This window comes from Solanum dulcamara, chromosome 2 (genome assembly GCF_947179165.1).
Source record: "Solanum dulcamara chromosome 2, daSolDulc1.2, whole genome shotgun sequence".
Classification (NCBI taxonomy): domain Eukaryota; kingdom Viridiplantae; phylum Streptophyta; class Magnoliopsida; order Solanales; family Solanaceae; genus Solanum; species Solanum dulcamara.
This window is the reverse complement of record NC_077238.1, coordinates 53,895,016-53,921,571: the sequence shown is the minus strand read 5'-3', so window position 1 is coordinate 53,921,571 and position 26,556 is coordinate 53,895,016. Positions and strand designations below refer to the sequence as shown.

General features: G+C 38.9%; 1 protein-coding gene across 1 annotated transcript; it reads left to right on the top strand.

Moving 5' to 3' along the window:
- The first annotated feature begins 249 nt into the window (after window positions 1–249).
- On the top strand, window positions 250–4,359 carry LOC129871761 (uncharacterized). Its single transcript, XM_055946744.1, has 2 exons — window positions 250–1,574; window positions 2,076–4,359. The coding sequence occupies exons 1-2, from the start codon at window positions 250–252 to the stop codon at window positions 4,357–4,359; spliced, it is 3,609 nt and encodes a 1,202-aa protein (XP_055802719.1).
- The last annotated feature ends 22,197 nt before the right edge of the window (window positions 4,360–26,556 follow it).

Sequence of the window (26,556 nt, the reverse complement as noted above, 5' to 3'; positions counted from 1 at the left end):
CAGTGAACACTTAAACAGACCCTTAGGTACATCTTACACAAATGAGTATGATGATGAGATTCAACGAATAGCTAACTCCCAAGGTTTGTCCCCTAGAGGAATTCATAGAACCAGTCACAGTAATAAACCCATCAGTCCAACTATTTCTGCTCGCACAAGCAGACCTCACACTAGGCTGTTCACTTCCAAAAACTCTCAATGATTAGTACACTATGCTGGAATGTGAGGGGTATTAATACCCAAGGAGCCATGGAAAGACTTAAATCTCTTAAGAGTATCCATCAAATTCCCATTATTGCCATCCTAGAGCCTTTTTCTGATAGCATTCAGATTCAGTACTTCAGAAATCAACTCAACATGGACCATGCTATTAGTAATCCAAATGGTAAGATTTGGCTTTTTTGGAACAAGGATGTAGACTGCAGGATATTGGAAAATGAGGAGCAGTTGATTACTTGTGAATTTAATCATGTAATGAATCCAAATCAGTTCATAGTTACCTTTGTATATGCAAAATGCAAAGATCATCTCAGAAGACCTCTGTGGGATAGCATGCTACAACAGTCAGCCACCTCCCTTCCATGGTGCACATTAGGTGATTTCAATGTTATCACAGACCCTCAAGAAAAGTTGGGAGGTGTCACTTACAATATGAAAAAGAGCCTTGAGTTCATCAGCATCATAGAAGCCTGTGGACTACAAGATCTTGGGTTTTGTGGTCAGAGATACACTTGGTCTAATCTAAGGGGTATAATGTTCAGAATCTGGAAGAGACTTGACAGAGGAATGGTCAACGATAAGTGGCTAGAGATGATGCCTCAGACTACCATTACTCATCTACCCTCTGTGGGTTCAGATCACTGCCCCTTACTGCTGGAGATGACTGATCAAAACCAACAACACACCAAATATTTCAAATTCCTTAACTGCTGGACAGAACAACCATCTTTCTTGGATACTGTTAGTAATTGCTGGAACAGGACCATGGAGGGTAATCCAATGTGGTGTTTCCATCAGAAAATGAAGAGGTTGGCAGCCACTCTTAGTACTTGGTCCAGATTGCAATTTGGTGATATATATGCCAAAGTTAAAGAATATGAAGACAAGACTAGACATGCAGAGGAAGAGCTAATCTCTAGTAATTCTGAAGAGAACAGAACAAAGCTCCATGCCATCAATGCAGAGTATATAAAATACCTGAAACTGGAGGAATCCATGCTAAAGCAAAAAACTCAGTTGCATTGGTTCAAAGAGGGTGATGTGAATTCCAAGTATTTTCATGCCTTGATAAGAGGAAGGAGGAGGAAATTATACATCCATAAGATCCAGAATGAGGATGATAATTGGGTACAAGGTGAAGAAAACATAGCCAAAGCTGCATGTGAACACTTCCAAGCCATTTTCACTGGTGAGGAGACACAAATTCAGGAGCATACCCTCCAATGTATTCCCAGGATGGTCACTGATGAGCATAACAGAAACCTGAAAGCTATCCCTACAATGGAGGAGTTGAGAACTGTAGTGTTTTTAATGAATCCCAATTCAGCTGCTGGACCTGATGGAATGAATGGCAAGTTCTTCCAAGCATGTTGGAACATCATAAAAGAGGACCTCCTTAAAGTGATTCTATCTTTCTTCTGTGGACAAGCTATGCCTAAATACTTTACTCACTCTTGTTTGGTGCTGCTCCCAAAAGTACACCATCCTAACAAGCTCTCTGAGTATAGACCAATTAGCCTTAGCAACTTCACAAACAAAATCATCTCCAAACTCATTTCCCTTAGACTGGCACCTATCCTACCCAACCTCATTTCCCTTAACCAATCTGGATTTGTCAAAGGCAGGAACATTTCTGAAAATATTATGCTAGCCCAAGAGATTATACACCAGATCAAGAAGCCAAATGTAGGAGGCAATGTAGTTATCAAACTTGACATGGCTAAAGCCTATGATAGGGTATCTTGGGCCTATACTTGTCTAGTTTTGAGGAAAATGGGATTTGAAGAAGGTTTCATTGATATGGTATGGAGAATTATGGCTGATAATTGGTATTCCATCATTATTAATGGTTCAAGGCATGGATTCTTTCATTCCACAAGAGGCCTTAAGCAAGGGGATCCATTATCACCAGCTTTGTTTATCATAGGTGCTGAAGTCCTATCCAGGCTCATGAACAACCTTCATCAACACCCCCAATATCATGGTTTCCTGATGGCTAAAAAGGGCCCTCAAATTAATCATCTCAGTTTTGCAGATGACATCATCATATTCTCATCTGGAAGATCTCATACCTTGAAGCTTATCATGGAAACACTACATACCTATGAGCATGCTTCAGGCCAATTGATCAACAGAGACAAGAGTAACTTCATGGTACCCTCAAATGCCTTCAACTCTACTGTTAGAAGAATCAAGAAAGTTACAGGCTTCAAGCAAAAGAACAGCCCTATCACATATCTGGGGTGTCCTCTTTACATTGGTAGACAGAGGATCATCTATTATTCTGAGCTTATAGCTAAAGTTGTGGCTAGGATAGCTGGATGGCAGGCAAAATTAATTAGTTATGGAGGAAGAGTTACTTTGATTAAGCATGTCATCCAAGCACTTCCTATTCACTTGTTATCTGCTAGTTCCCCTCCTGCAACCACTATCAAGCAAATTCAAAGCATCACAGCCAATTTCTTCTGGGGGTGGAAGAATGAAAGGAGGAAATATCATTGGTCTTCTTGGAAGAATCTGAGTTATCCCTATGAAGAGGGTGGTATTGGAGTGAGACTAATATCAGATGTTGCCAAGTCTTTCCAATACAAACAATGGTGGATATTCAGAACTAAGAATTCCTTATGGAGTGAGTTCCTCAAAGCTAAGTACTGTCAGAGGTCAAATCCTATAACCAAAAAATGGCACACAGGACAGTCTCTGATATGGAAGCACCTCATGAAGAACAAGCACAATGTTGAGCCTCATATCCAATGGCAGATACAGTCTGGTTCTTGCCTCTTTTGGTGGGATAATTGGTTGGGAGTTGGCCCCTTAGCTAATTTCAGGTCAGCCAGTAGTAGACAGAACAATACTAAGGTGTTTTCTTTCATGATTAATGGTCAATGGAATGCAGAACTGGTCTCTCAGAAAGCACCTCCTCAGTTTGTACCTAGCATCCTAGCAAGTAACATCAACTATCAGCCCCACAAACTTGATCAGGCCTCTTGGAAGCCTAATAGCAGTGGGGAATTTAGTTGTTCTTCTGCCTGGGAACTTATCAGGGACAAAAGGAGTAAGACAAGAATTAACTCTCAAACATGGCACAAACACATTCCTTTTAAGTGTTCCTTCCTACTCTGGAGAGCACTTAGAGGGAAACTACCTACTAATGAAAAACTTATCAGCTTTGGAGAAGCCCCAGCCCAATGTTACTGTTGCCATAGAGCTGGTTTGGATACCATTGACCATATATTTGTTTCTGGAAACTTTGCCAGGAAGGTTTGGAGTGTATTTTCTGATTCTTTGGGTATTAGTAAAGAATACACACCCCTTAGAAACCTGATAATGAGGTGGTGGTCCAGTAATTACAGTAATGAGGTCCATAAACTTATCCTACAAGCAACTCCAATCTTCATATGTTGGAACCTATGGAAAAATAGATGTGCCATCAAATATGGAGGGAAGCAGTCCAATATTACAAGAGTGATCTACTCAGTCTTCAAGGATAACTTCAACCTTCTAAGCACTACCTACTCCTATATCAGCTGGCCAAATAGATGGAAGGAACTGGTCCTTCTTGTGGAAAAATGTACTAATGAAGTTAATGTTAGTACTGTCTACTGGAGGAAACCTTCAGCTCACATGGTGAAGCTGAACACTGATGGTAGTGCACTTCACAACCCTGGAAAAATAGGAGGGGGAGGATTGCTAAGGAACAATCAAGGAGATCTTCTCTTTGCTTTCTCAACCCCTTTTGGAGAAGGTACAAACAACCAATCTGAAATATTGGCAGCCATTTTTGGTTTGACTTGGTGTCTCCAATTAGGATATACTAAAGTGATCCTTGAAGTGGACTCTGAGCTAGTAATCAGATGGATAAAACACCTAGCTCAACCACCATGGACTGTCAGAACACAACTCCAACAACTGCAGGACATCAGTCATCAATTCCAGGTTTTCAAATGCAACCACACTTACAGAGAAGCCAATTTTACAGCTGATGTTTTGTCCAAACATAGCCACAAATGCACTACTCCACAGATATATCTCAATAAACAAGAGCTTCCCAAAGAGGCAAGACCTTACTTTGAGCTTGACAAACTGGAAATGGCCAACTTCAGAAGAAGAAGGCTTAAGAGAATCAAGAAGCCACCATGACCTTGTCAGCCTCCTTGGTCCAACTTACTATTCAAATTACTTATTGCTATGCATAGTAATAATCAATTTGAAGGTTCTATAGTTAGGACCATGGTAAAAGGGAATACCTCCCTTGGCTTATGCCTTCTTAAAATAACCAATCTTATTTTACAGGTTAGGATTAGAATAGAACCTTTCTTCTTTGTCTTTCTCCTTTTTGGCCTTGTAGGTATAAATACACAGGCACCATATCATCCAACTAGTGGAGGGCCAGTCAGGTGTATACTGGAAATTTACCACAGCTGTTCCAAGGTTGGACTTGCCTTAGAGACTCAGCAGTCATACAACACCTGCATAAACAAGCAATTCAACAACAACAACAAAGGTCAGGCACTCAGAATTCCTGCACATGCCACAACTGCAACAACAAACAAAAGCACCATGCAACATCAAAAGGAATCCATATTGCACAGGATCACAGCAAATATAATAGGGGCAAAGCCCAAGAAGTCTCAGCTCAAACGGATAATTGGAGACGTTAGTCGAGCGACCTTGAAAAAGTCAACCGACTTAAGTCCCCAAATGGAGCACTTCACAACTTGGAGCTTCCAACTTGTCCAAATGACCTCCAAACTTTGCAGGGATACAGAAAATACTATATTTGCACAACCAAAGAAGTTTCATCTCCAACGGATAATTGGAGACGTTAGTCGAGCGACCTTGAAAATGTTAGTCGACTTAAGCCTCCCAATGGTGCACTTCACAATTTGGAGCTTCTATCTTGTCCAAAAGACCTCCAAATGTTGCAGGAACACAGCAAATATGGTAATTGCAAAGCATAAGAATTTTCACCTCAATCGGATAATTGGAGACGTTAGTCGAGCGACTTTGAAAAAATTAACCGATTTAAAGCTAACTAGCTCCAAAGAACTGTTTGAGGTCTTTTCTTTTCTTTGCTTTGTCTTTGTTTTTGTATGTAGGTGCAGGTACCCTAAGGAGCTGATCATGAGTAATGATCTCCTCCTGAAGATAGCTTGCAACAACATACAACTGAACAATTCCACTAGCTGGCTACAGGTTTGCAGCAGCCTATATTTCCCCCACATTTGTGTGGGTCTTTGGCTACTTGTTTGTACAGGTCCACAGATATCCAAACAAAGGGAGACAAATGCTAGACATGCAAGAGACTCACCAGCCCCCAACAACAATTCAAACATGCCAGATTCCACCCTTTATTACTTGCATCAGCCCAATTATATCCAAGATACTTGGAATTCCTTGTGTGGTTATTTCTTGGTGTGCAGGCACATAATACATCAGAAATGGAACATTCCAAACTGCAAGGCACCATCTCTTAAACACCAGAGCTACATCCCCTACAGCAATATACAACAGAACATGGTGATAACCAAGAACCTACAGCAGACTATGACCAAAATACAGCAGGGTCAGATGTGCAGGGTGTTTTGCAACCTGAGGACCTACACCAAGGCATCCAAACTTTGTGGGAGTGCAGTATATATTATTTTGACAAGGTCCAAGAAGTTTCAACACAAACGGACAATTGGAGACGTTAGGCGAGCGACCTTGAAAAAGTCAGCTGCCTTAGGCCTAAAGAGGGTGCCTTTTTTCCAGCTTGTGCAAAAAGCTTCCAAATCTTGCAGAACTAAAGAAAGGGCTGTTTGTGTATACCCCAAGAAGTTTCAACTCAATCGGATAATTGGAGACGTTAGTCGAGCGACGTTGAAACCCAAAGCTCTCTTGGAGGTCCTTTCCTATTTGCTAGCTGGTGCAAGTTCCTTTTTGCCTTTGGTTGTTTGTTGTATTGTTGCAGGTTGCTGGATTGACTCATCAACATGCACTAACAACAACTACAGAAAAGACAACACAGATACAACCATCAAATCAAATAGAAAGCCCCCTGCACAAGGCCCCTGTCTGGTTGGATATTTGTCTTTCTGTGATGTTTTTTGTGCAGGTACAACAACTGCTGGGGAACCTGGGCAAATGAAATGCATCAACATAGAGACTACAGCATTCCAAGAGAGGACCTCACCAACACACCAGCCCTACACCCATACATATTCCATCCCTGCAACACCTGCAGCAGCCCCATTGCATCCCAAAAATCTTGAACCTCCTTGCTTTCTTAATTGTTATGTGCAGGCACATAAGATACCTTCAAAGGAGCTGCTCATCTCTCCATTGGAGGCAACAAGAAGCAGCCTACAGGTTTGCAACAACCCCCACTACTATCACACTTGTTTGGTTCTTTGTTTGCTTGTCTATGCAGGTAAACAAAGTCACAGACAAAGGGACATAACAGCCACTACTGCAAGGGCCTTTCCTAATCCCACCAACTATCCATGCATACCTGCTGTATTCATCCAACACCTGCAGCAGCCCCCTTTCATCCAAGTCCTTTGGGACTCCTTGACTGCTCTCATTGATGAGAAGACAAGAAGATGGAGCTCCAACAAACACAACTCTCTGTTTGTTTACTTGCTGCTATGCAGGCACATTGAACAGCAACAATGGCCCCCTTCCAAAGTCCAAGGCACCTTCAGTCAAACATCTAAGCCAAGGCTGCATTAGAACTCTTGCTTGGCTTATTTGTGGATATGCAGGTACCCAACGGATCAGTAGACAACACTGGAACCATCCAACCAGCTGTTCAAGTCAGGGCTGCACCACATACAAAATGCATATTACACCTATTCTGTCCCTCAGCTTCCTTAACTACAATCCCAAGCAAGCTGGCTGCTATGGCTACATTTACTTCCTATCATTTCATCCCTCTTAGCTACGATTGTTATTGCTGCAACTTTCCTTGGACCTACTTGGTACGACATGCCTAAAAAGAGCAAAGATGAAAAGAATTTCCCCAACCCATGCGAGATAGAAGGTTCGTATACTTGTTCTTTCTCAATGTAGCTATGCCTGAGTCGTAGCATAATTGAATAGGACTAGTGTAGGCTACTTTCTTGTATTCTCATGGAAGGGGAGAGTCTCCCTCATTTATGCTTTCTTAGTTGATTTGTACCGAGAGGAGTCCTCTCACAGGTTTAATGCTTTCTAGTTATAGTTAGTCTCTTTTTTGTATCGGGGATGAGTTAGCCGACCTTAATAGGTTAGCCGACTTATGAACCACCATAGGATCGGAGGTAAGGTTTATGTCCCCCTCCTTGTATTTTATTTTGATTATTTATGTTAAGGCTTGGGGGTGTTGCTCAACCCCTGACTGTGCACGAGAGGTGGGAGCCTCGTGTAGGGTCTGTTCCCATAAAAAAAAAAAAAAAAAAAAAAAAAAAATGTGGAACGCCAGGTCATCATGTAAAAGAGTGTAGGAGTGGTGTTAGATCCCAGACTTAGACTCAAGCTATGGGTCATCTATATCAGCATGCTATGACTTTGAATGGCATCAGCACCAAAATAAATTTTATGCCCTTCAAACTCGTCAGGAGTTAGAGGATTCCCCCGATGTTGCGATTGGTATGTTAAACGTCCTTGACTTTGATGTTTATAAATTATTAGATCCGGGTCCTACTCTATTATTTGTTACTCCTTATGTTTCTATGAAGTTCATAGTTATTCCCGATGTCATTAACCAAGCCTAAGTCCTAGACATGACACGACGAATGGGACATTCGGAGGTACCTCAGCCAAGCCTCTTAGCATTCATCAAGCATTTCATTGGTAATGATAAACAAAACAAGAGGAAAACATGAGGGAAATATGGGCTAAGGGACTTTATGTTAATAAGAGTCAAAACAATATATCATCTTTGACTATGTCCAACAATACCTTCTATATTTAGACTTGGAGTGGGCTATGACATGTACCTAGCTCACCCTCAAATAAGTCAAAAATACCAATCTAAATTTAACTATCTAAACATAACATAAGCTAGATAAGATAGAAGTTTCATTCTCAGAACATAGGAACTCACCAAAGTAGTAGCCTTCAACACTCAACTTAGCCATGAGGAGAAGAGTGTGGAGCAACACCGGTCCCTACATGGTGATATCATGTAGGAAAAAGTCTGTGTTAGTACTTTGAATGTACTAAGTATGTGAATGTACTATTAAATGAAGAACAAAAGAAAGATACATGTATAGGCAATATGCATAAGTGAATGCATGCATGAGAAATCATCACAAAAATCCTTAAAACCATTCATTTTGTGGGAAACGACCTCAACCGATATTTAAAACAATACTAGCTATTATATGGAATCCAATATAACCTCCTACGTTGGCACGGGAAAATTGCTTGCCCGGTAGAACTCCATCAACTTTACATTCATTTTTTAAATTGACTTTAAGGGCTAATTTTGGATCTACTCGCCTAAAATAGCCGACGAGGGCCCTTATGGTGGCACATAGTTAATGTAACATGAGATTTTACTTAAGGACCCCTTCAGTCGATCCCCCATCTACATGCTACATTCGGTGCTAGGTGAAGTCCCAAAAAATAACATTTAAACAAGAATATAGCATAAGAATTATGTAACTTTAACATTAAAACATCAATCGGTGGAATAGCTCATTAAAACCTTTCATTTGATTCAATAAGCGAATTGGCTTGTCATATTTGAAACCTTACTTGGCTAAAAATCCCTTCATCAATTAATCACTTCATAAATACTCCCATTATTAAGCATTAACTTCATAACATTCATTGGAGTCAAATTTCATTTCAACTTTACTTCATCATAAGAAACTAGGTGGGTTTATTTCATAAAAACCTTTCAATGACTTTAAAAGATTCTTGCATGCATGAGAGTAATGAAAATACATAAAAGATACCTTATTAAGCAACCCACCACATATGTATTAAAACTCTTTCAAGTCTTAATATAGGCACTTTAAAAACATCATAAATTCATGAAATCAAGAGTCAATATCTATCAATATATGTAAAGAAACTTCTAATATATCATAATCTATGCATTTAAAGTCATCATGTAAAGGCCCATAAGATTTCATAATTTTGAATTGAAATACTAGGTTGAGAAAATATTTGGTCTCCATGTGTGGAAAGACCCATGGATGAAAACCCACATACCTTGCTTGAATTCACTAGGAATTGAAGAAGTTGGAAACCCTAGCTTGAATTTGGAGAGAAATCTTAAGGAGACTTGTGAGTTCCTGCCTTAGAAGATTTTGAGAGAATGAATTGAATAGGAGGGGAAGTGTATTGAAGAGAAGGGTGTCTACAGACTTTGAACTTGGCCATAAAAGTATCTAGGTTCATTGAACTAAACTTTGGAAAGGACACAATTTCCCTTTATTAAATTTGGAAAATTAGCCCCACAGGACCCCTATATGGGTCATCATCGAACGATGAGTCATGCAAATGAACTGTCTTGCAGGCCTGAGAAAAGGGCCCAAAAAATAGTCTCTGAAGTTTTGGAATGACTCGTGTAAATAACTCGTTCTCAAGGAAATGACCTATTTCCTTGGCTTGTCCTGTAGGTCCCCAAAACGTGCAAAATTTAAGTCTCTGAAGTTTATGAATGACCATTGTATACAACCCGTCCTACCAGGAATGGTCATTTCTGAAGGCTCGTTTTGTAGATACTAAAATATAGTCTCTAAAGTTTATTAATGACTCGTGTATACGACCAGTCCTCAAGTAAATGACCCTTTTCTTTGGCTCATAGACTTGGCCCTGAGAGGTCCTTGAGACTTGGGCTGTGAACTTAGCCTAATAGGGGGTTTCTACAACCCATCTTCCGGAAGAAGACTCATCCTTGAAGGTCGTATAACCTCTCCTTAGGGGGACTCTAAGTTTTCTTCTTGAAGGGTCTCTCTACGACCCAACCTTACGAGCCTCCTAAGAACCTATGAGTCGTATAACGTCTCATTCATATGGATGGGTTTGAAATTTTGAGAATTTTCTCTTTGGTTCCAAGTTTCCAACTTCTGGGGTCTTCCAATATCTCCCCCTTGAAAATATTCATCTTCAAATGAGATTAACTTATCTTAGGAAGGAGACAGAAAGAGGAATAGCAACCCAACATGAATAAAATGACGTATGCAATGCATAAAACATGAGATCTTTAAACTTAGTGTAAAACATGACTTTAAAATTTAACTTCATAAACATGCATGCATATAAGGACGTAAGAAAACTAAAACATAAGAGTCATAAGCATTAATCATGAGTAATATAGGAGTCGTAAACATTAAGCATGAGGGGAATATTTCATCATATCTATTTCTGCTTCCCATTTAGCATTTTCAACTTGTTGATTCCTTCAAAGAACTTTAACAGATAAAATTTCTTTTTTCCTCAATCTCTTAACTTTCTAATCCAAAATTTGAACCGGGACTTCTTCATAGATCAAGTTTTCTTCAACATTCACTACTTCCAAAGGAACAATGGAACTTGGATCACCCATACATTTTCTCAACATAGACACATGGAACACCAGGTTAACCATGGCTATCTCGAATGGAAACTCCAACTCATAAGCAACCTTTCCCACATGTCTCAAGATTTTATACAGTCCTACATACCTAGGGCTCAATTTCCCCTTCTTACCTTATCGATCCACACTTTGATTGGTGAAACCTTCAAATACACCAAATCACCCACCTCAAACTCAAGATCCTTTATTCTAATGTCAGAATATGATTTTTAATGACTCTAAGCCACCTTCAACCTTTCTCTAATCATCTTCACCTTCTCTAAATCATCAAGTACCAAATCGGGGCCCAACAAGGTCATCTCACCTACTTAGAACCAATAAACCAGGGATCTACATACCCTTCCATACAAATCCTTGAACGGCGCCATCTCAATACTTGAGTGGTAACTATTATTATAGGCAAACTCGATGAGCGGTAGATTATCATCCTAATTTTCTTTAAACTCCAACATACAAGCCCTTACCTTAGTGCCGAGGCCCTTTTGAAATGATCTCCAAAAGTGAGAAGGGAATTGGGTACCATAATCCAAAATAATAGACAACAGCATACTATGTAAGCTCACCAACTCCCGAATGTACAACTTGGCATAGTCTCCGGCCCTATAAGAAGTTTTAACCAGTAGAAAATGAGATGACTTGGTCATTCAATCAATAATAACCCAAATAGATTCATGTCGCTTCTGAGTGTGAGGCAAACCAACTAGAAAATCCATATTAACATCCTCCCAATTCCAAGTAGGGATTTCAATATCATTGGCTAGACCACCCGGCCTTTGATGTTCATCCTTCACTTATTGGAAATTTGAACATTCGGACACGAACCTTGCTATGTCCTTCTTCATCCCACCCCACAAATATAACTCTTTCATGTCCTGATACATCTTTGTCAAACCGGGGTAAATGGAGTATGCAGAATTATGTGTTTTCATCAAGATCAAACTCCTTAGGCCGTCCACATCCGGAACACATAACCGACTTTGGGAATATAACACTCCATCTCCCCCTTGTGTAAAGACCTCTACCTTTTTTTCCTTTACCAACTTTTTTAACTCGAAAAGGGTCAGGTCAAGGTCTTGTTTCAACTTGACATCCACTACCAAAGAGGATTCAGGCCCATTTTGGACAACTATACCACCATCATTGGTACAACATAATTTTACCCCTAATCTAGCCAACCAATGTACATATTTTATCGACTCTCTCTTTCTATCATCAACATGGGCCACACTCCCAATAGACACTCTATTAAGTGCATCGACAACCACATTGGCTTTAACTAGATGATAATGCATACTCATGTCATAGTCCTTGAGGAACTCTAGCAACCTTATTTGTCTTAGATTGAGGTCCTCTTGGGTGAACACATATTGAAGGCTCTTATGATTGGTATACACATCTACATGTACCCCATAGAGGTAGTGTTGCCAAATTTTCAAACCAAAAACCATGACCGCCAACTCAAGATCATGGGTAGGGTAGTTACGCTCATGCACTTTCAATTTCCTAGAAGAATAGGCTATGACCTTACCTTTTTGCATTAAGTCACAACCCAAACCAATCTTTGAAGAATCATAATAAACCACAAACCCCTTTAATCCTTCCGGTAGTGTCAAAATAAGAGCGGACGTAAGTCGATCTTTTAATATTTGGAAACTCCTTTCACACTCGTCCGTCCATATAAATTTCACCTTCTTTGAGTCAACGTTGTCATAGGAAATGGGATGGAAGAAAACCCCTCAACGAATATTCTATAGTAACCGGCTAGACCCAAGAAGCTCCTCATGTCCGAAGTAGATAATGGTATCGGCCAATTCTTGACTAACTCCGTTTTCTTAGGATCAACCTTAATCCCCTCGCCGGACAATATGTAAGTAAGAAAGACCACCTCCTTTAACCAAAACTCACACTTGCTAAATTTTGCAAATAATTGTTTATCCCTCAATGTTTGGAGCACAACCCTTAAATGATCGTTATGTTCTTCCTCCCTCCGAGAGTAGATCAAAACATCATCAATGAACACCACAACAAAAGTATCAAGGTGGGGTTTGAACACCCTATTCATTAGGTCTATGAACACCGTTGGCGCATTCATCAACCCAAAACTCATTACCTCAAACTCAAAGTGTCCATACCTTTTCCGGAATTCCATCTTGGGAATGTTGCACTCCCTCACCCTTAGTTGGTGATAGCCGAACCAAAGGTCAATCTTATAAAAGTGACTCGCTCCTTGCAGTTGATCAAACAAGTCATCTATCCTAGGAAGTGGGTACTTATTTTTAATAGTCACGTTATTCAATTGCTAGTAGTCTATCCACATTCAAAGTGACCCATTATTCTTTCTCACAAATAGAAAGAGAGCACCCCACGAAGAAATACTTGGCCTTATAAACCCCTTTTCTAACAAATCTTTTAATCGTTCCTTCAATTCTTTCAATTTCATCGGCGCCATTTGGTAAGGAGGAATTGAGATAGGTTTGATATCAAGGAGGATATCAATACAAAAATCAACTTCTTATTCAGGAGGGACACCAGGAAGGTCATCAAAAAAGACATCATGAAACTCATTGACCACGGGGACCGATTTAAGATGAGGAATGTCACGACTCGACCTAGGGCCTAGTAGTAACACAGTGATCGAAATCCCGAAGGGCTCCAACTAAGCGTCTTGTACATATCATAAGCATACATAATATAAAATATAAAAGCGGAAACCTCATAAGAGACTCTAAAACATGAATAGAAATCTGAAAATGTCTTATGACAACATAGACTCAAACATATGTCCAACTAGATGCCTCTAAATATGAGTATGGGTGGGGGGCTAAGATATGTCCCTAGATCACCCTCAATATACAATATAATAAAAAGACTTTTGAAAAGAAAATAGTAACCAACTTGAATACTAGTTCCCGGTCAATGAGGACTCACCACAGTACCACCTGATAGAGAATGCCTACTAGTTACGTGGACGATTAAGATCTTCAACCTCAACCCCTACATTATAAGACAATGTAGGAAAAAGTATGAATTAGGAAGTTGTATGTACTAAGTATGTAGGGCAATGCAATACATGAGAAACCATATTTGTAACAATGATCATTTGAATTACCATGTTGGGAGAAATAGTTGGAAATCATAAGTAGTCTTTAAGAAAGATCAATGCATAATAACCATAAGAGTATCATGTAAATTAAAAGATGGGATTAGTAGTTTAAAACATAAAGAAACGTACATATGAGGATAGGAACCATAACCGACAATAAAACCATGCGAGCTATAACATGAAATTCCATGATCCCCACATCGAGAAGGAGGAGGCTACTTTGCCAAGGTAGAATCCTAATCATGAATATGTGCTATTTATGGATACACTAGCTAGTCCATAAAGGCAATCCTATAGTGGCACATAGTTATGAGACAAGAGACTTTATATAAGGACCCCTTGCTTCGAGCCCCCACCTCAATTCCACATTCAGTACTAAGTAAAATCCCACGGAATACATACATAATATAAGATTATAAATTTCATATATCATAGTAATGATCATAGGCTTGAAATCATAGATTAGATCATTTTCATCACATAAGTGAAATGCAAGTATTGTCCTTCCACATTAAAAATCATACATACATAGACATAATTCATACTTGGAAATTAGGGTAAAACTTGGATGCATAATCAATTTGAATGAGATTCATAATAATACCTTTGAAATCATTAAGTAAAACTTCTCATGGAATATAAAAATCCATGATCATAGTTTATACTTGAAATTAGGGTATGACATGAATGCATGATCAATTTACTGGAAAATCATTAAATTGACTTGAAAACATGCATGATCATAAACTTTATATCAACTCATACATAATTCATATAGATAGTATCCTTTATAAGCATAAATCAAAATACTCATAATTTACATCATGTACCCTAGAAATCAAAATAGGAACATTTATGGAAAAAATCTTCAATTTAATTCAATAACCATCAATTTATATCAAAATAGTCTCATGATCATGCTTTAAATAAAAATTCATGCAATTGGAATAGAGATCACAAAACCCATAAAATACCATACTTTAATTTGATAGAAAACCTTGAGAAATTTATTGGGTTTCATGGATGAAAGGATCCATGAATCAATATTCACATACCTTGAATGAGCACACTAATTAATTTGGAAAAACTTGAGAGTTTTGATGAAGAAATTGAGTGAATTTGCTTGAAGTTTTCAATGGAAACCCTTGAGAGCTTTTTTGTAGAGAGAGAAATATTTGATAGTTGAATTGTAGAAGAATGAATAGAATTAGAGATTTAGGTTAATTTATAGAGTTGAATTAGGTCCTAAAAATGTCTAGGTTCATTAATTAATAATTTGGAAAAAGTCTAAAACGCCCTTAAAAAAAATTAATTTGGTCGGAAGACCTTCCAAGGTCTGCGATGCGGATCTGTCGTGATCAACTCAGCCGAAACACTGTCCCTGGTCCGCTATGTGGTCCTGTTGCGGACCACACTATTTTGTGGTTTCTTCAAAAATCTTTCTTCCATTCTACGAGTCCTAAAAATCAACCGAAGCCTTTTCCATGCAGCTTTGGATCCCCTAATCGATATTTTGAACTTGGATTTTCCAAAAAGAATAAAGATAATGCGTTACATGAGAGGCCTATTTCCAAGACATTCTTAAGGAACTTATGAGCATTTTGTGAGCATTTTTTTGATTTTTTTTAGGGATGTTACAATATCTCCTCCTTGGGAACATTCGTCCTCGAATGAGATTCAAATAATACAAGAAAGACTTGGACAAATAATTTAGAAACCCGTCATGGACATGAGGACACTTTGAAAAATGTATAGAACGTGTAAACTTCATATTTAAAGCAAAACATAGTGCTCGAGAGAAATCATTTTCATGAATCATGCATGCATATGAATGACATATGGAACTGAAGCGTAGAAGTTTAATCGATTTGATCATGAGTAACTTAGTACCTTTAGGCTTGAGTTAAAGAAAAGAGATACGGATATCGCTTCATCATGTCTGATTCCACTTCCCACGTAGCACTCTCTACTTGTTCATTGCTCCATAACACTTTGATGGTGTTACATCCCGTACTTTGGAACCTTAGAAGGCTTCTTAAGCTTCTCAAGTTTATGGGAAGGATCTTAAGTTTCTTAAAAGTCGTTATGTGAGTCGGATAGTTGATAATGCTATCAAATAACTCCAAGGAAAGGAGAATGAAATGCTTCATAATAAGGAAGATTGGAAATAGGGTTATAAGAATTCGAAAGGAGTTGGAGGCCGAGAAATGAGTCGTAGGACTCGATTAACTCGCATAAGATACAAACTTGGAGGTCTTACGTACTTAAGCTACTCGAGTAAGTGTTGAGACTAAGTAGAAAGGAATACATAAGATCTTGAAGTGCGACGAGATTACGAACCCACGGAAGGGAAATAAGGAAACGACGCACCTACTTGAAGCAAGTAGGTGACTCACCAACTTGACACATGGCAGCACGTGATAGGTACACATTGAAGCATATGAAAGTGACACGTGGCAGCAGGTGACACACCCTGGGGTGGACCCCCCCACCTGCCACGTGGCAACCATGGATAGGTTGCATGGATGAAGTGGTCCAATGAGAGTTTGACACATGTCACCCTTAGGGGATGACACGTGTCACTTCTAATAAGGATATATATGTTCCTTTTGATGACTAAGTCATCTTATTATCCTTTTACACTTAGAAAAAAATAAGAGAGAGTTGAGAGAAAACTTGAGAGAACAAAGAGGAGGAGCTACGGGTTGGTCCAAAAGAAGAGGTACTTCTGTTAGTAATATTATTATAACTCTTTCTGTATAGCTCCGTTTCAAGTGATTAAAGATGTTTTGGAAAGCTATTTCATAGGGATACAACTTTAATGAGATGCTACAACCCAGTTTTGCTTTTCGCTACTCCACAAATGGTGGTGAAGCTTGGGGGAGCTGCTGTCCAGATTTCGTTTTGGAAATCCAACACAGACTGCTGTTGGTATTTTGGGCATATCTCTTTGTACAAAATTTCTGTAGGGATGATTCGAAATGGTATGCGACCTTGAGACACATGTCTACAACTTTATTTGAGGCCACAAATCCTTTTTCCGTCAATTACCCCTTCGAAACTAAGAGACAATACGAGACAGTAAGCTACACAGAATTCACGTTTTGACAACTTTGGCGAGTTTTGGCCAATTTCGGGTAAGGTAAGGTTTCTCCTTTCAATTTGGAGTTTATGGTGTTTTAATAAGGGTATTATATGTCGTTTAAGCTGCTGGAAATGTAAAAACACGATAAAAATGTTTGACGTTGAAGACAATGTAAAATTGAAGTTGTCATAGTGGAATTGTAATCGAAATGAGGCGTTATGTATATGGAGGTTGCTGCTGGTTGTGTGGTGCGTGTTTCAGGGTATAAATATGTTCTAAATAAGGTGGGGTAGCTTCTGGTTTCATCCACACGACCCTCCTCTTCGCACGATTAAAGGTCTTACGAAATAAAGGCTAGACGCCCTATTGTGATACCGTATTTTTGAGTAAGTCGTTTGGAGTTTATGTTGTATATTGTTGGTATGAATTGCTGCAGGTTGTTGTTGTTGGTTGGCTGTAGGTCTTAGGGACCTAATTGGAAATTTGGATAGGGCACATTATAGGGGAGGTGCTGCCCAATTTTTGTTAACGCCTTAACAAACTAAAGAACTAGTCGAGGAAACGACTAAGGAAATAGATTATATTGATGCTAAGGTGTAGACTAAGGTGCTGGAAATCCAAGGATTATTAATACTCGTATTGCTTTTATGTTACTTAGGTTTAAAGGAAGATGAGATGAATGGGATAAGAAGTAACCCGTAACAGGTATGTAAAGTTATTCCTTCTTTTGGCATGTTTTGGTATAAGTATGTAAAGCTAACATTTCTTTCTTTTGGAATGTTTTGGTATGAGTATGTAAAGCTATTCCTTCTTTTGGCATGTTTTGGTATAAGTATGTAAAGCTATTCCTTCTTTTGGCATGTTTTGGTATAAGTATATAAAGCTATTCCTTCTTTTGGCATGTTTTGGTATAAGTATGTAAAGCTAACGTTTCTTTCTTTTGGCATGTTTTGGCATACGTATGTAAGTCTTATACTTTCTTTTAGCATTTATCTGACATAAGTAAATAAAGCTAATATTCCTTTTCAGCATGGATTTTAAGAAACAAGTATATAACTTTCATATGATTATAAAGAAGTTCCTGTTTGTAAAGCTGCTAGAATGACCAACTTCTTGACTTCTAAAAGATATTTTGTTATGCCTTGATATGTTTATATAATTCCCAAAAGTTCTATTTTGATATAACCCATAGTAACTTTCAAAAGGTACTTGATATGATCCTTGTCTGGGTTTTGAATGACAGCTTATTTTGATTATTCCATCAAGTCTCAAATATGATTTAAATTGCATTTGGTTTCTCACTACTCCACTCATGGATGCCTCAATGCTTCTTTCACCGAGCCCGGGCCAGATTTTGTTATCGTGCATACTTTTCTGCTTTGTTCGTTGTGCCCCGATGTGAGGGGGCAGGTACAACCTGTACATGGGAATTATGGAGTTATGATGTGCCATGTACACACATGATATGATATGATCTGATATGACCATCTGATATGATATAATTTGTTACGGATATGTTTCCTACTCTGGAGTTATGATGTGCTATGGCGCCAGTGACGGGGTGGCGACCATAATTTGTATTTGTTCACTGAGTCCGATAATAGGACCGGATATGGCATATGTTTCTCTGCATACATTATCTGTGATTATGAAAAGCATTTTGGTATTCTGGATAGTTTGCTCATTTTTGCACCTTTTGTTTTAGTAATGGATTTACTAGTTACATTCCATGCTTTATATACTCAGTACATATATCATACTGACCTCCCGTTCTCTGGGGGGCTGCGTTTCATGCCCGTAGGTACATATGTTCATTTTGGAAGTCCGCTTGCTTAGAGTTTCCACTCAGCGATGTTAGGAGCGCTCCACTATTCCGGAGCCTAACTTTTGATGCTGGTAATTTGATATGTATATATTTATTTGTCCAGGGGTACGGCGGGGGCCCTGTTCCGCCATATGTTGCTGTTACCATTCTTAGAGGTCTGTAGACATATGTGTATGTGGGTTATTTGTAAGTTTGTTTCATTTTTGCTCATCCGACGTATTGCAAATGTTTTCGTGGTATGACAGCCTCGTCGGTTCGCATGCCCTTTCCTGTCATGATACAGGTGAATGAGGCTACAGGTTTATGAAAATAAGTTTTTGACCCATTGGTGTTTGTTTATGGTATCACATCACACACGGTTCAACTTGAGGGTAACTGATATATACGCAAAAGGGGGTCCTAGTGGGACCCCAGTCGCGGCCTACGGGGTTGGGTCGTGATAAATGGATACGTCTTTATTTCTTAATCTCTTCACTTGCCAACCTAAAATCTCAATCGGGATCTTGTTATAATTCAAACTCTCTTTAATACTCACATTCTCTATTAGAATAATAGAATACGGATCACCCACAAACTTCCTCAACAATTACACATATACTTTACGCTACTACACCTCTATAGGAAAATAGAGTTCTTTTCCTTACTACTCGTACTCATCAAACCTCAAAACCTAATAAAGAAACACACAATGCATCTTATATTCACCCATATGCCACAACACTACATACAAGCCTAGTTCTATAACCACTCTAATGCACTCACTTGAAACCCTCAATAAGAAGTCCTCAATAGACTACTACAATCTCTCACATATCTACATCCACACATTCATGCCTACCATTCTAACCACTTCAAGGCTCCCATGCCTTGAAGTCAATATGACTTAATAATTTTCATGTCTACCCTAGTATCTCTACATCCTTATTGGTATTCATTCCTACCAAAGGTTACACCAATATATTCTTACTTATCTATTGTACACAACAAGGTCTCATCTAGCTCTTCCTCTATCACATCAAATGGACCAAGCATACCACAGTTATAAAAATACGTAACACTCACTCTTCCTCCAATCTTCCCTACTCCTCCATCGAGATCTATGAACTTTACTCAATATAATTTCTCTTAGGCTCTCTATATTGGGACACACAACCGACCTTAGTAATGAAATACTCCATCTCTCCTTTGTGATATAACCTCTAACTTCTCATAAAACATCAATTTCTCATGATCTACCCATCATTAGCATACTTACCCCTAAATACCGAGTCATCTAAGGGTATTAATCAAAAAGGGCTCTAGAAAGATTTTGGGACATACATTAGAACTTATAGAAAGGTAAAGAGTATCAAAAGATAATGTGGCACCCGGATCAATTAAAACATAAACATCAAGGTCAAACACCCACAACTTACCCTTAACCATATCGGAAGACTCCTCAACTTCTTGCCAAGCTTGAAGAGCATAGAACCTATTATGGCGCGGGCTGCCACCTCGTTGAGCTTGTCCACCTTGAGTAGCTTGCCCTTGAGGACGTCTTTCTCTCCCCTTGTTAGGGAATTTGGAGACCTTGTGCCCTATTTTACCACATCCAAAATAAGCACTCATTCCCATCAAACACTTACCCCCATGATTCTTTTTATACTTGGCACAGGTAAGGAGAGTAGTACCACTAGCATTCACATCTCCACCTTGGCCCTTAGGTGTGGTACCCTATCCTTATTAAACCTTTGTTCGAAAGTTTGAGGGGTACCTTATTGAAAATGGCCGTTTTTCTCACTAGTTTTAGTATTAGAAGAACTGTCTTCAAACTGAGCCCTCTTGGACTCCCTCTTCCTTCTCTCTTCCAGCTTCTCCCCTTCTATTTATTCAGCATAGGCCATGAGACAACATATGTCCATTTATTTCACAAGAATAGTGGCTAGGCATTCTCTAGCAACTAAGTCGGACACCCCCTTAAATAAACTTACCCATTCGGGCACGAGGGTCGGACACCAAAGTCAGAGCATACTTGGACAACTTCATGAAGTTGAGGGCATACTCCCTCACACTCATACTCACTTGCTTCAAGTTGATACATTCCATCACCTTCGCCTCCCTTAACTCTAAGGGGAAAAACCGGTCAAGAAAAGCAACTTTGAAATCCTCCCAACCTATAAGGCCTTTTTCAACCCTTTCGGGCTTCCATTGGTCAAACCATACTCGACCAACACCCCTAAATTGGTAGGCCGTCATCTCCTCCTTCTTTTCCAAAGACATCCCCATAATATCCGTAATCTTATATACCTCATTAACAAAGTCTTGGGGATCCTCATCTCCTTTCGAACTATGGAACTCGGGAGGGTTCATCCTTGTGAAGTTTATAACTCTTGAAGTCGGAATGCTTCCTAAGCTTCTTAAAATTTATCATGTAAGCCGGATAATCTACGACACTATCAAATGACTCTAAGGAAGGGAGAATGTCATACCCCATGGTAGGGAAAGTTAGAACTAGGGTCATGAGAAGTTTGAAGGAGTTGGAGGCAAGTAATGAGTTGTAGGACTCAATTTACCTACGTAAGCTACTAACTTAGGAGTATTACATACTTAAGTTATGTCAGTATATACCAAACTTACGTGTCAAGGATTACATAGGTTCTTCAAAATAAGATGATATTATGAACCCACAATGAAGAGGGGAGAATGACACGTGGCAGCAAAAGGAGGGGCCATGTGGCAGCATGGGAAATTGCCAGGGGGTAGAAGGTGAACCACCTACTTTGGATCAATTTTTTACCCATATTATTGAGGGGTGGGACCCACAAGAACATGTGGCAACCTAGGGGGCAATGTATGGATTTGTGGCCCAATAGGGGTTGGACACATGTCACCCTATGGGGATGACACGTTTCACCTCCAAAGCCACCCTATATATGTATGTTATATGACTAATAATATGATCCTTATCTAAAAATTCAGCCAAGAATAGAAAAGGAAGCCTAGAAACTAAGAGAGAAAACGTGAGAGAAAGAGAGACTACCTATGGGAACAAGGAAAAAAAAGGTAAGTCTCCAATATTCCTCCATGAATTAATTATCTACGGTGTTCCTAAAGCACGTGGATATGTATATATGTATCTTATGATGCCTACAGAATCAGTTCTTCAGTCGTACACTTCGAAAAAATAAGAGAAAGTTGAAAGAAAAACTTGGAGAAGCAAGGAGAGGGGCTACGGGTTTTGCTACCTTGAGGTAAGCCTCTGAATTTAGCTCCGTAAGTTAATTATTTAAGATATCCTATGATTATATGATGGTGTTTAATAACAATAAATTTCAATTTGGGGCAGCGGACAAGTAATACAAACAGTCCACTACTTTCAGCCGAAATTAAGAGATTTCCGAGGCGGGTTTCGGCAAGTTTGGGCCAATTTCGGGTAAGGTAAGGTCTTTTCTTTCAATTTGTAGTTTATGGAGTTGTTATGAAGTGCATTACACGTGTTTTAAGTGGCTTTAAATATGAAAATTCCATAAATATGCTTGACTTTGGAAACAATCTAAAATTGGAGTCGTTATAGATAAATTGTAGTCGAAATGAGGCGTTGTGCGTGTGGGGTGCTGCTGCAGGTTTGTGGTGGTGTGTTGCAGGGACTAAAGGTATTATAAAAGATGTTTTGGAGCTTCTTGTTTCACCACACGATCCCCCGCTTCATACCGTTAAAGGTTTTACAAGATAGAGACTAGAAACCCTATTTTGATATTGTAATGTTAAGCAAGTTGTTTGGAGCTTATGTTGTGTAATGTTTCCATGTTTTATTTCTATATGAGCTGCAGGTTGTTGTTGTTGGTTGGATGTAGTGATTAGGTATCTAATTCTAAATTCGGATAGGGAATGTTATAGGGGAGGTGCTGCGCAATTTTCGTTAACTCCTTAACTAACTAAAGAATTAGTCGAGAAGACGAGCAAGAAAATGAGTTCTATGAATACTTCGGTGCAACTTAAGATGCTGAAAAGTCAAGGGTTGTTGATATTCGTATTTCTTCCATGTTGAATAGGTTCAAAGGACGACGAGGCGAACGTGACAAAGAGTAACCCGTAAGAGGTATGTGAAGCTTTCTTTTGGCATGTTTTTGGCATAAGTATGGAAAGCTAACATTTCCTTCTTTTGGCATGTCTTCAAGTTAAATAGTGAATGATATGATCTTGAGGGTAAATCTACTCATAAATTCCAAGCATAATTCATGACCCTTATTTACTTCTTAATGAAAGCACTCTTACAGTAATTGAACTAGGGCTTCTCAAGCCTTCCATACGTTAGGAAGTGAGGAGTACGTAAAGTCTATCTTTATTTTCTTTTGCAATGTTTTAGTCTTAAGGGGATTAGGTATATAGTGTGGGAATAGTTCCATTCATAGAACCCCGGGTAGGGTTCGTCAATCTTATTCACTTCTCGATATTAGAACTCCTGCGATAGTTGAGTTATGGACTTGTAAGTCTTCTACATGACAAAAAGTAGTAAACGTGAAGCCTATCCCTTCCTTTTCTTGAAATGGCTTAATTTAAGTGAAACGATGTGTGCTATGAATTAGAGGTGATTCCATTTATAGGTTTCAGATATAACTCGCGACTCGTATTCACTTCTTGAGATTAGGATTCTTAAAGTGGTTAAACTCCTATTTCTCGAGCCTTTTATATGTTTAATAATGATTAGATGAGTAAGCTCATATACCTAGAGGCTCCTTAACATATATTATGATGATATTCGGGAGATGTCTGATATATTACAAAGGTTTACGTGCACGTATATACATTATTATATTATATAGGGATCGGGCCATACGTTCCTCGGCACTAATGTATTATATGTATAGGGATCGAGCCGTATGTTCCTTGGTACTAATGAATTATACGTATAGGGATCAGGCCATATGTTTCTCAACACTAACGTGTTGTATATATGGATCGGGCTGAACACTCCTCAGCACTAACCTATTTTATATATGGATCGGGCTGTACGTTCCACAACGCTAATAATATGTATACGCTTACAATGATAAAATAATGCATTTGTTACAGCGAGTCCCCGAGTGGTATAAATATGGTATGTGATATGATATACATGACCTTATTTTGTAAGGTAAATGTACAACAATCTGTTAAATTTTATACTTGTCCCCTGCACCCTTGTGGTAACTCTAATTTACTTATGATGTTTTGTACTTTACATACTCAGTACATATGTCGTACTGACTCCACTTTCTTTAGGGGGCTGCGTTCATGCTGGCGGTACAGACACAGGTTTTGGGATTCCGCCAGCTTAGAATTCTGCTTAGCCAGTTTGGAAGAAGCTCCATTATACCAGAGCCGAGTTTTTGGGACTCAGTGTTGGATGTATATATTTGCATACTAAGGGGTACGATAGGGGCCCTGTCCTGCCATATGATATGGTTATTATTCTTAGAGGTCTGTGGACAGATATATGTGGGTCGTTTGTAAGTTGTTCCAATTATGACTATACAACGTGTTGTAACATTATTACGCTATGGCATCCTTTTCGAATTGCATGCCCTTTCATATTTTGAGTAATGTAACTCCTCAGGAGATGAACAAAAGCGGCTACATGTATGTAAAAATGTATGACCTATTGGGGTCCCCACGTATGAGTCTTATATTTGTTTTTACAATTGATAGTTATGTACACGTGGTTCCCGGTTGGACCTCAGTCGCGGCCTACGGGGATGGGTCGTGACAGAAGTGGTATCAGAGCAGTTCATCCTTGGAGTGTCTATAGACCGTGTCTAGTAGAGTCTTAATTATCAATGTGTTGCATGCCACATCTATAAATAGGAAGCTACAGGACATTTAGGATATTGCCTTTCTTTCACATCTGAGATCGTGCTATAGATCTGAATCATAGGAACCCTCCTTATACTAACCTTGGATCTTAACAGAAGGACGACATCAATGGAAGGAAGTGACTGACGATATTGGAAGTTACAAGGCACGCAGGTAAGCAAAGGCATGGAAGTTATCTATTGGGTAAGGTATTGAAGTAAAATTGAAATGTAAAGTTGAAAACTCAAGGCAAAAGTAGACAGTAAGTGCAACAGATGCAGTTCGAAGTTGGACATACGAGATAAGTCCAGTATTTTTATATTATTAGTGATATTGAAAGCCCTGTGTGGTTGCGCTATGAAATGATATTGAAAGCTCAGTGTGGATGTGATATGATATGAATATTTATATATGTGTGTTGGCCCTGCGAGGTATTATTAGTATTTTCTGCGTGCAGGTTTTGGGATAGTAAGAAGTATAGAGGAAACTCTACCGGAATATTCCCAGAATAAGAAAAAGGGAAAGAAACATATCTTCATAAAATGTCATGGGAGTTGATACCGAGGACCCATGTTATGATAAACTAAAGATTTAAGAGGTACTCTCCATGTCATCGATAAGGGGAACCCTTTTTACTCAAGGAATTTTTATCTCGGAGAAACAAAAGCCTATGTGAGTAGTAAATTCAGATCATGGTATCTTTAGTCGTATTTGTGCCATAAGAAAAAAAAGCTCAGGTTGAAGGGTAAGATGCTCAGCAATTGAGTTTCACTTTTCTTGAAAAGTACCAAGCCCCAACTCCTAGTTGTAGATTAGATAAGTTATTCATGACTCGAGGATAAACTTAGAGGGAGACCATGTGGGTTAAGTGTTAAGAAATGCTGTGATGTTTAAGGGGTTCTAGCTTCCTTCTAATGGTGGGTGGAAAGTGCTTTATGATAACAACTTATTAACTCTCCACCAACTAATTGGAGAAAGAAATTCTAATCAAAGCACCCTAGAGAGATGTCATGAACTGAATATGAGAATGAACAAAAAGGGGGATATGTAAGTATGAATTTAAAAGTGTGGTACAACAATACGGGGATAAAGTAGGACCGCTAGTAAGGCGCACTTGGTATATGTTGACTGAGTTAAAAACCTATGTTGGGTACACAGTAAGGATGAGGGACATAAGGTATAAAGGAATGATGCGTGGACACAACGTTGCCCCGAAAATAATAGAACCCTTAAGAGACAAAGATGGTAATCTTAGGGAATAGATGGTGCAACCTACATTCACCTCGAGGAACAAAGGATATAGGTTGGGGTAAAGCTACTACTTCAATAGAACCTTGGAAATTTATTGTTGGAATACAAGTGTTGCCTAGTAAAAACTAGAACGACTACAAGTGGGTATTAACCTTTTATAAAGATAAGTAGAATATGGTTGTGGATGAGTTGTTTCCTGGGTCACATTATTCAAGTACCGATTAGTAGATGAAATATCACCTGATATATGGGAAGGCTCTTGTCACTTTGTGATTTAGCCAAGGTTCCATACATGGATAATCAGGTTGGAAAGAATATGCATAAAGACGGGAACATGATACAGTACCAAGTAGATTAGGGAAGGAGATTGGATGAAATTGAGATTGGACATAGAGACATAGAGCAAGGTATAAGCAGATAAAAGTATAAGTACCCTCTAAAGGGGGGAAGCCAATAAGAAAAACTACAAGGGGGAGGTGGGGGCAATTGAGGCGGCAACATGTTTAAGATGGATGTTTAAACTTCAATAAGATCCCACAGAACCAAGTTAGGAATATCTAGAAGTCACCAATAATTGGATAGAAGTCAGAATGGTATATAAGGTAGTGGTAAGAAGTTTTTAACAAGACATTGAATGACCTAATGCTAGAAGGTGGGTGAGTATAAAAAGAAGAGGGTATAACAATAAAAGGATGTCAAATAACTTA

What these genes read in the sequence shown, in the direction of transcription:
- LOC129871761 (XM_055946744.1), top strand. Translation starts at nt 250, where the DNA reads ATGGAAAGACTTAAATCTCTTAAGAGTATCCATCAAATTCCCATTATT. An exon ending in CCTGATGGAATGAATGGCAA is followed by an intron (nt 1,575 to 2,075) that starts GTTCTTCCAAGC and finishes TAATGGTTCAAG; the next exon opens with GCATGGATTCTTTCATTCCA.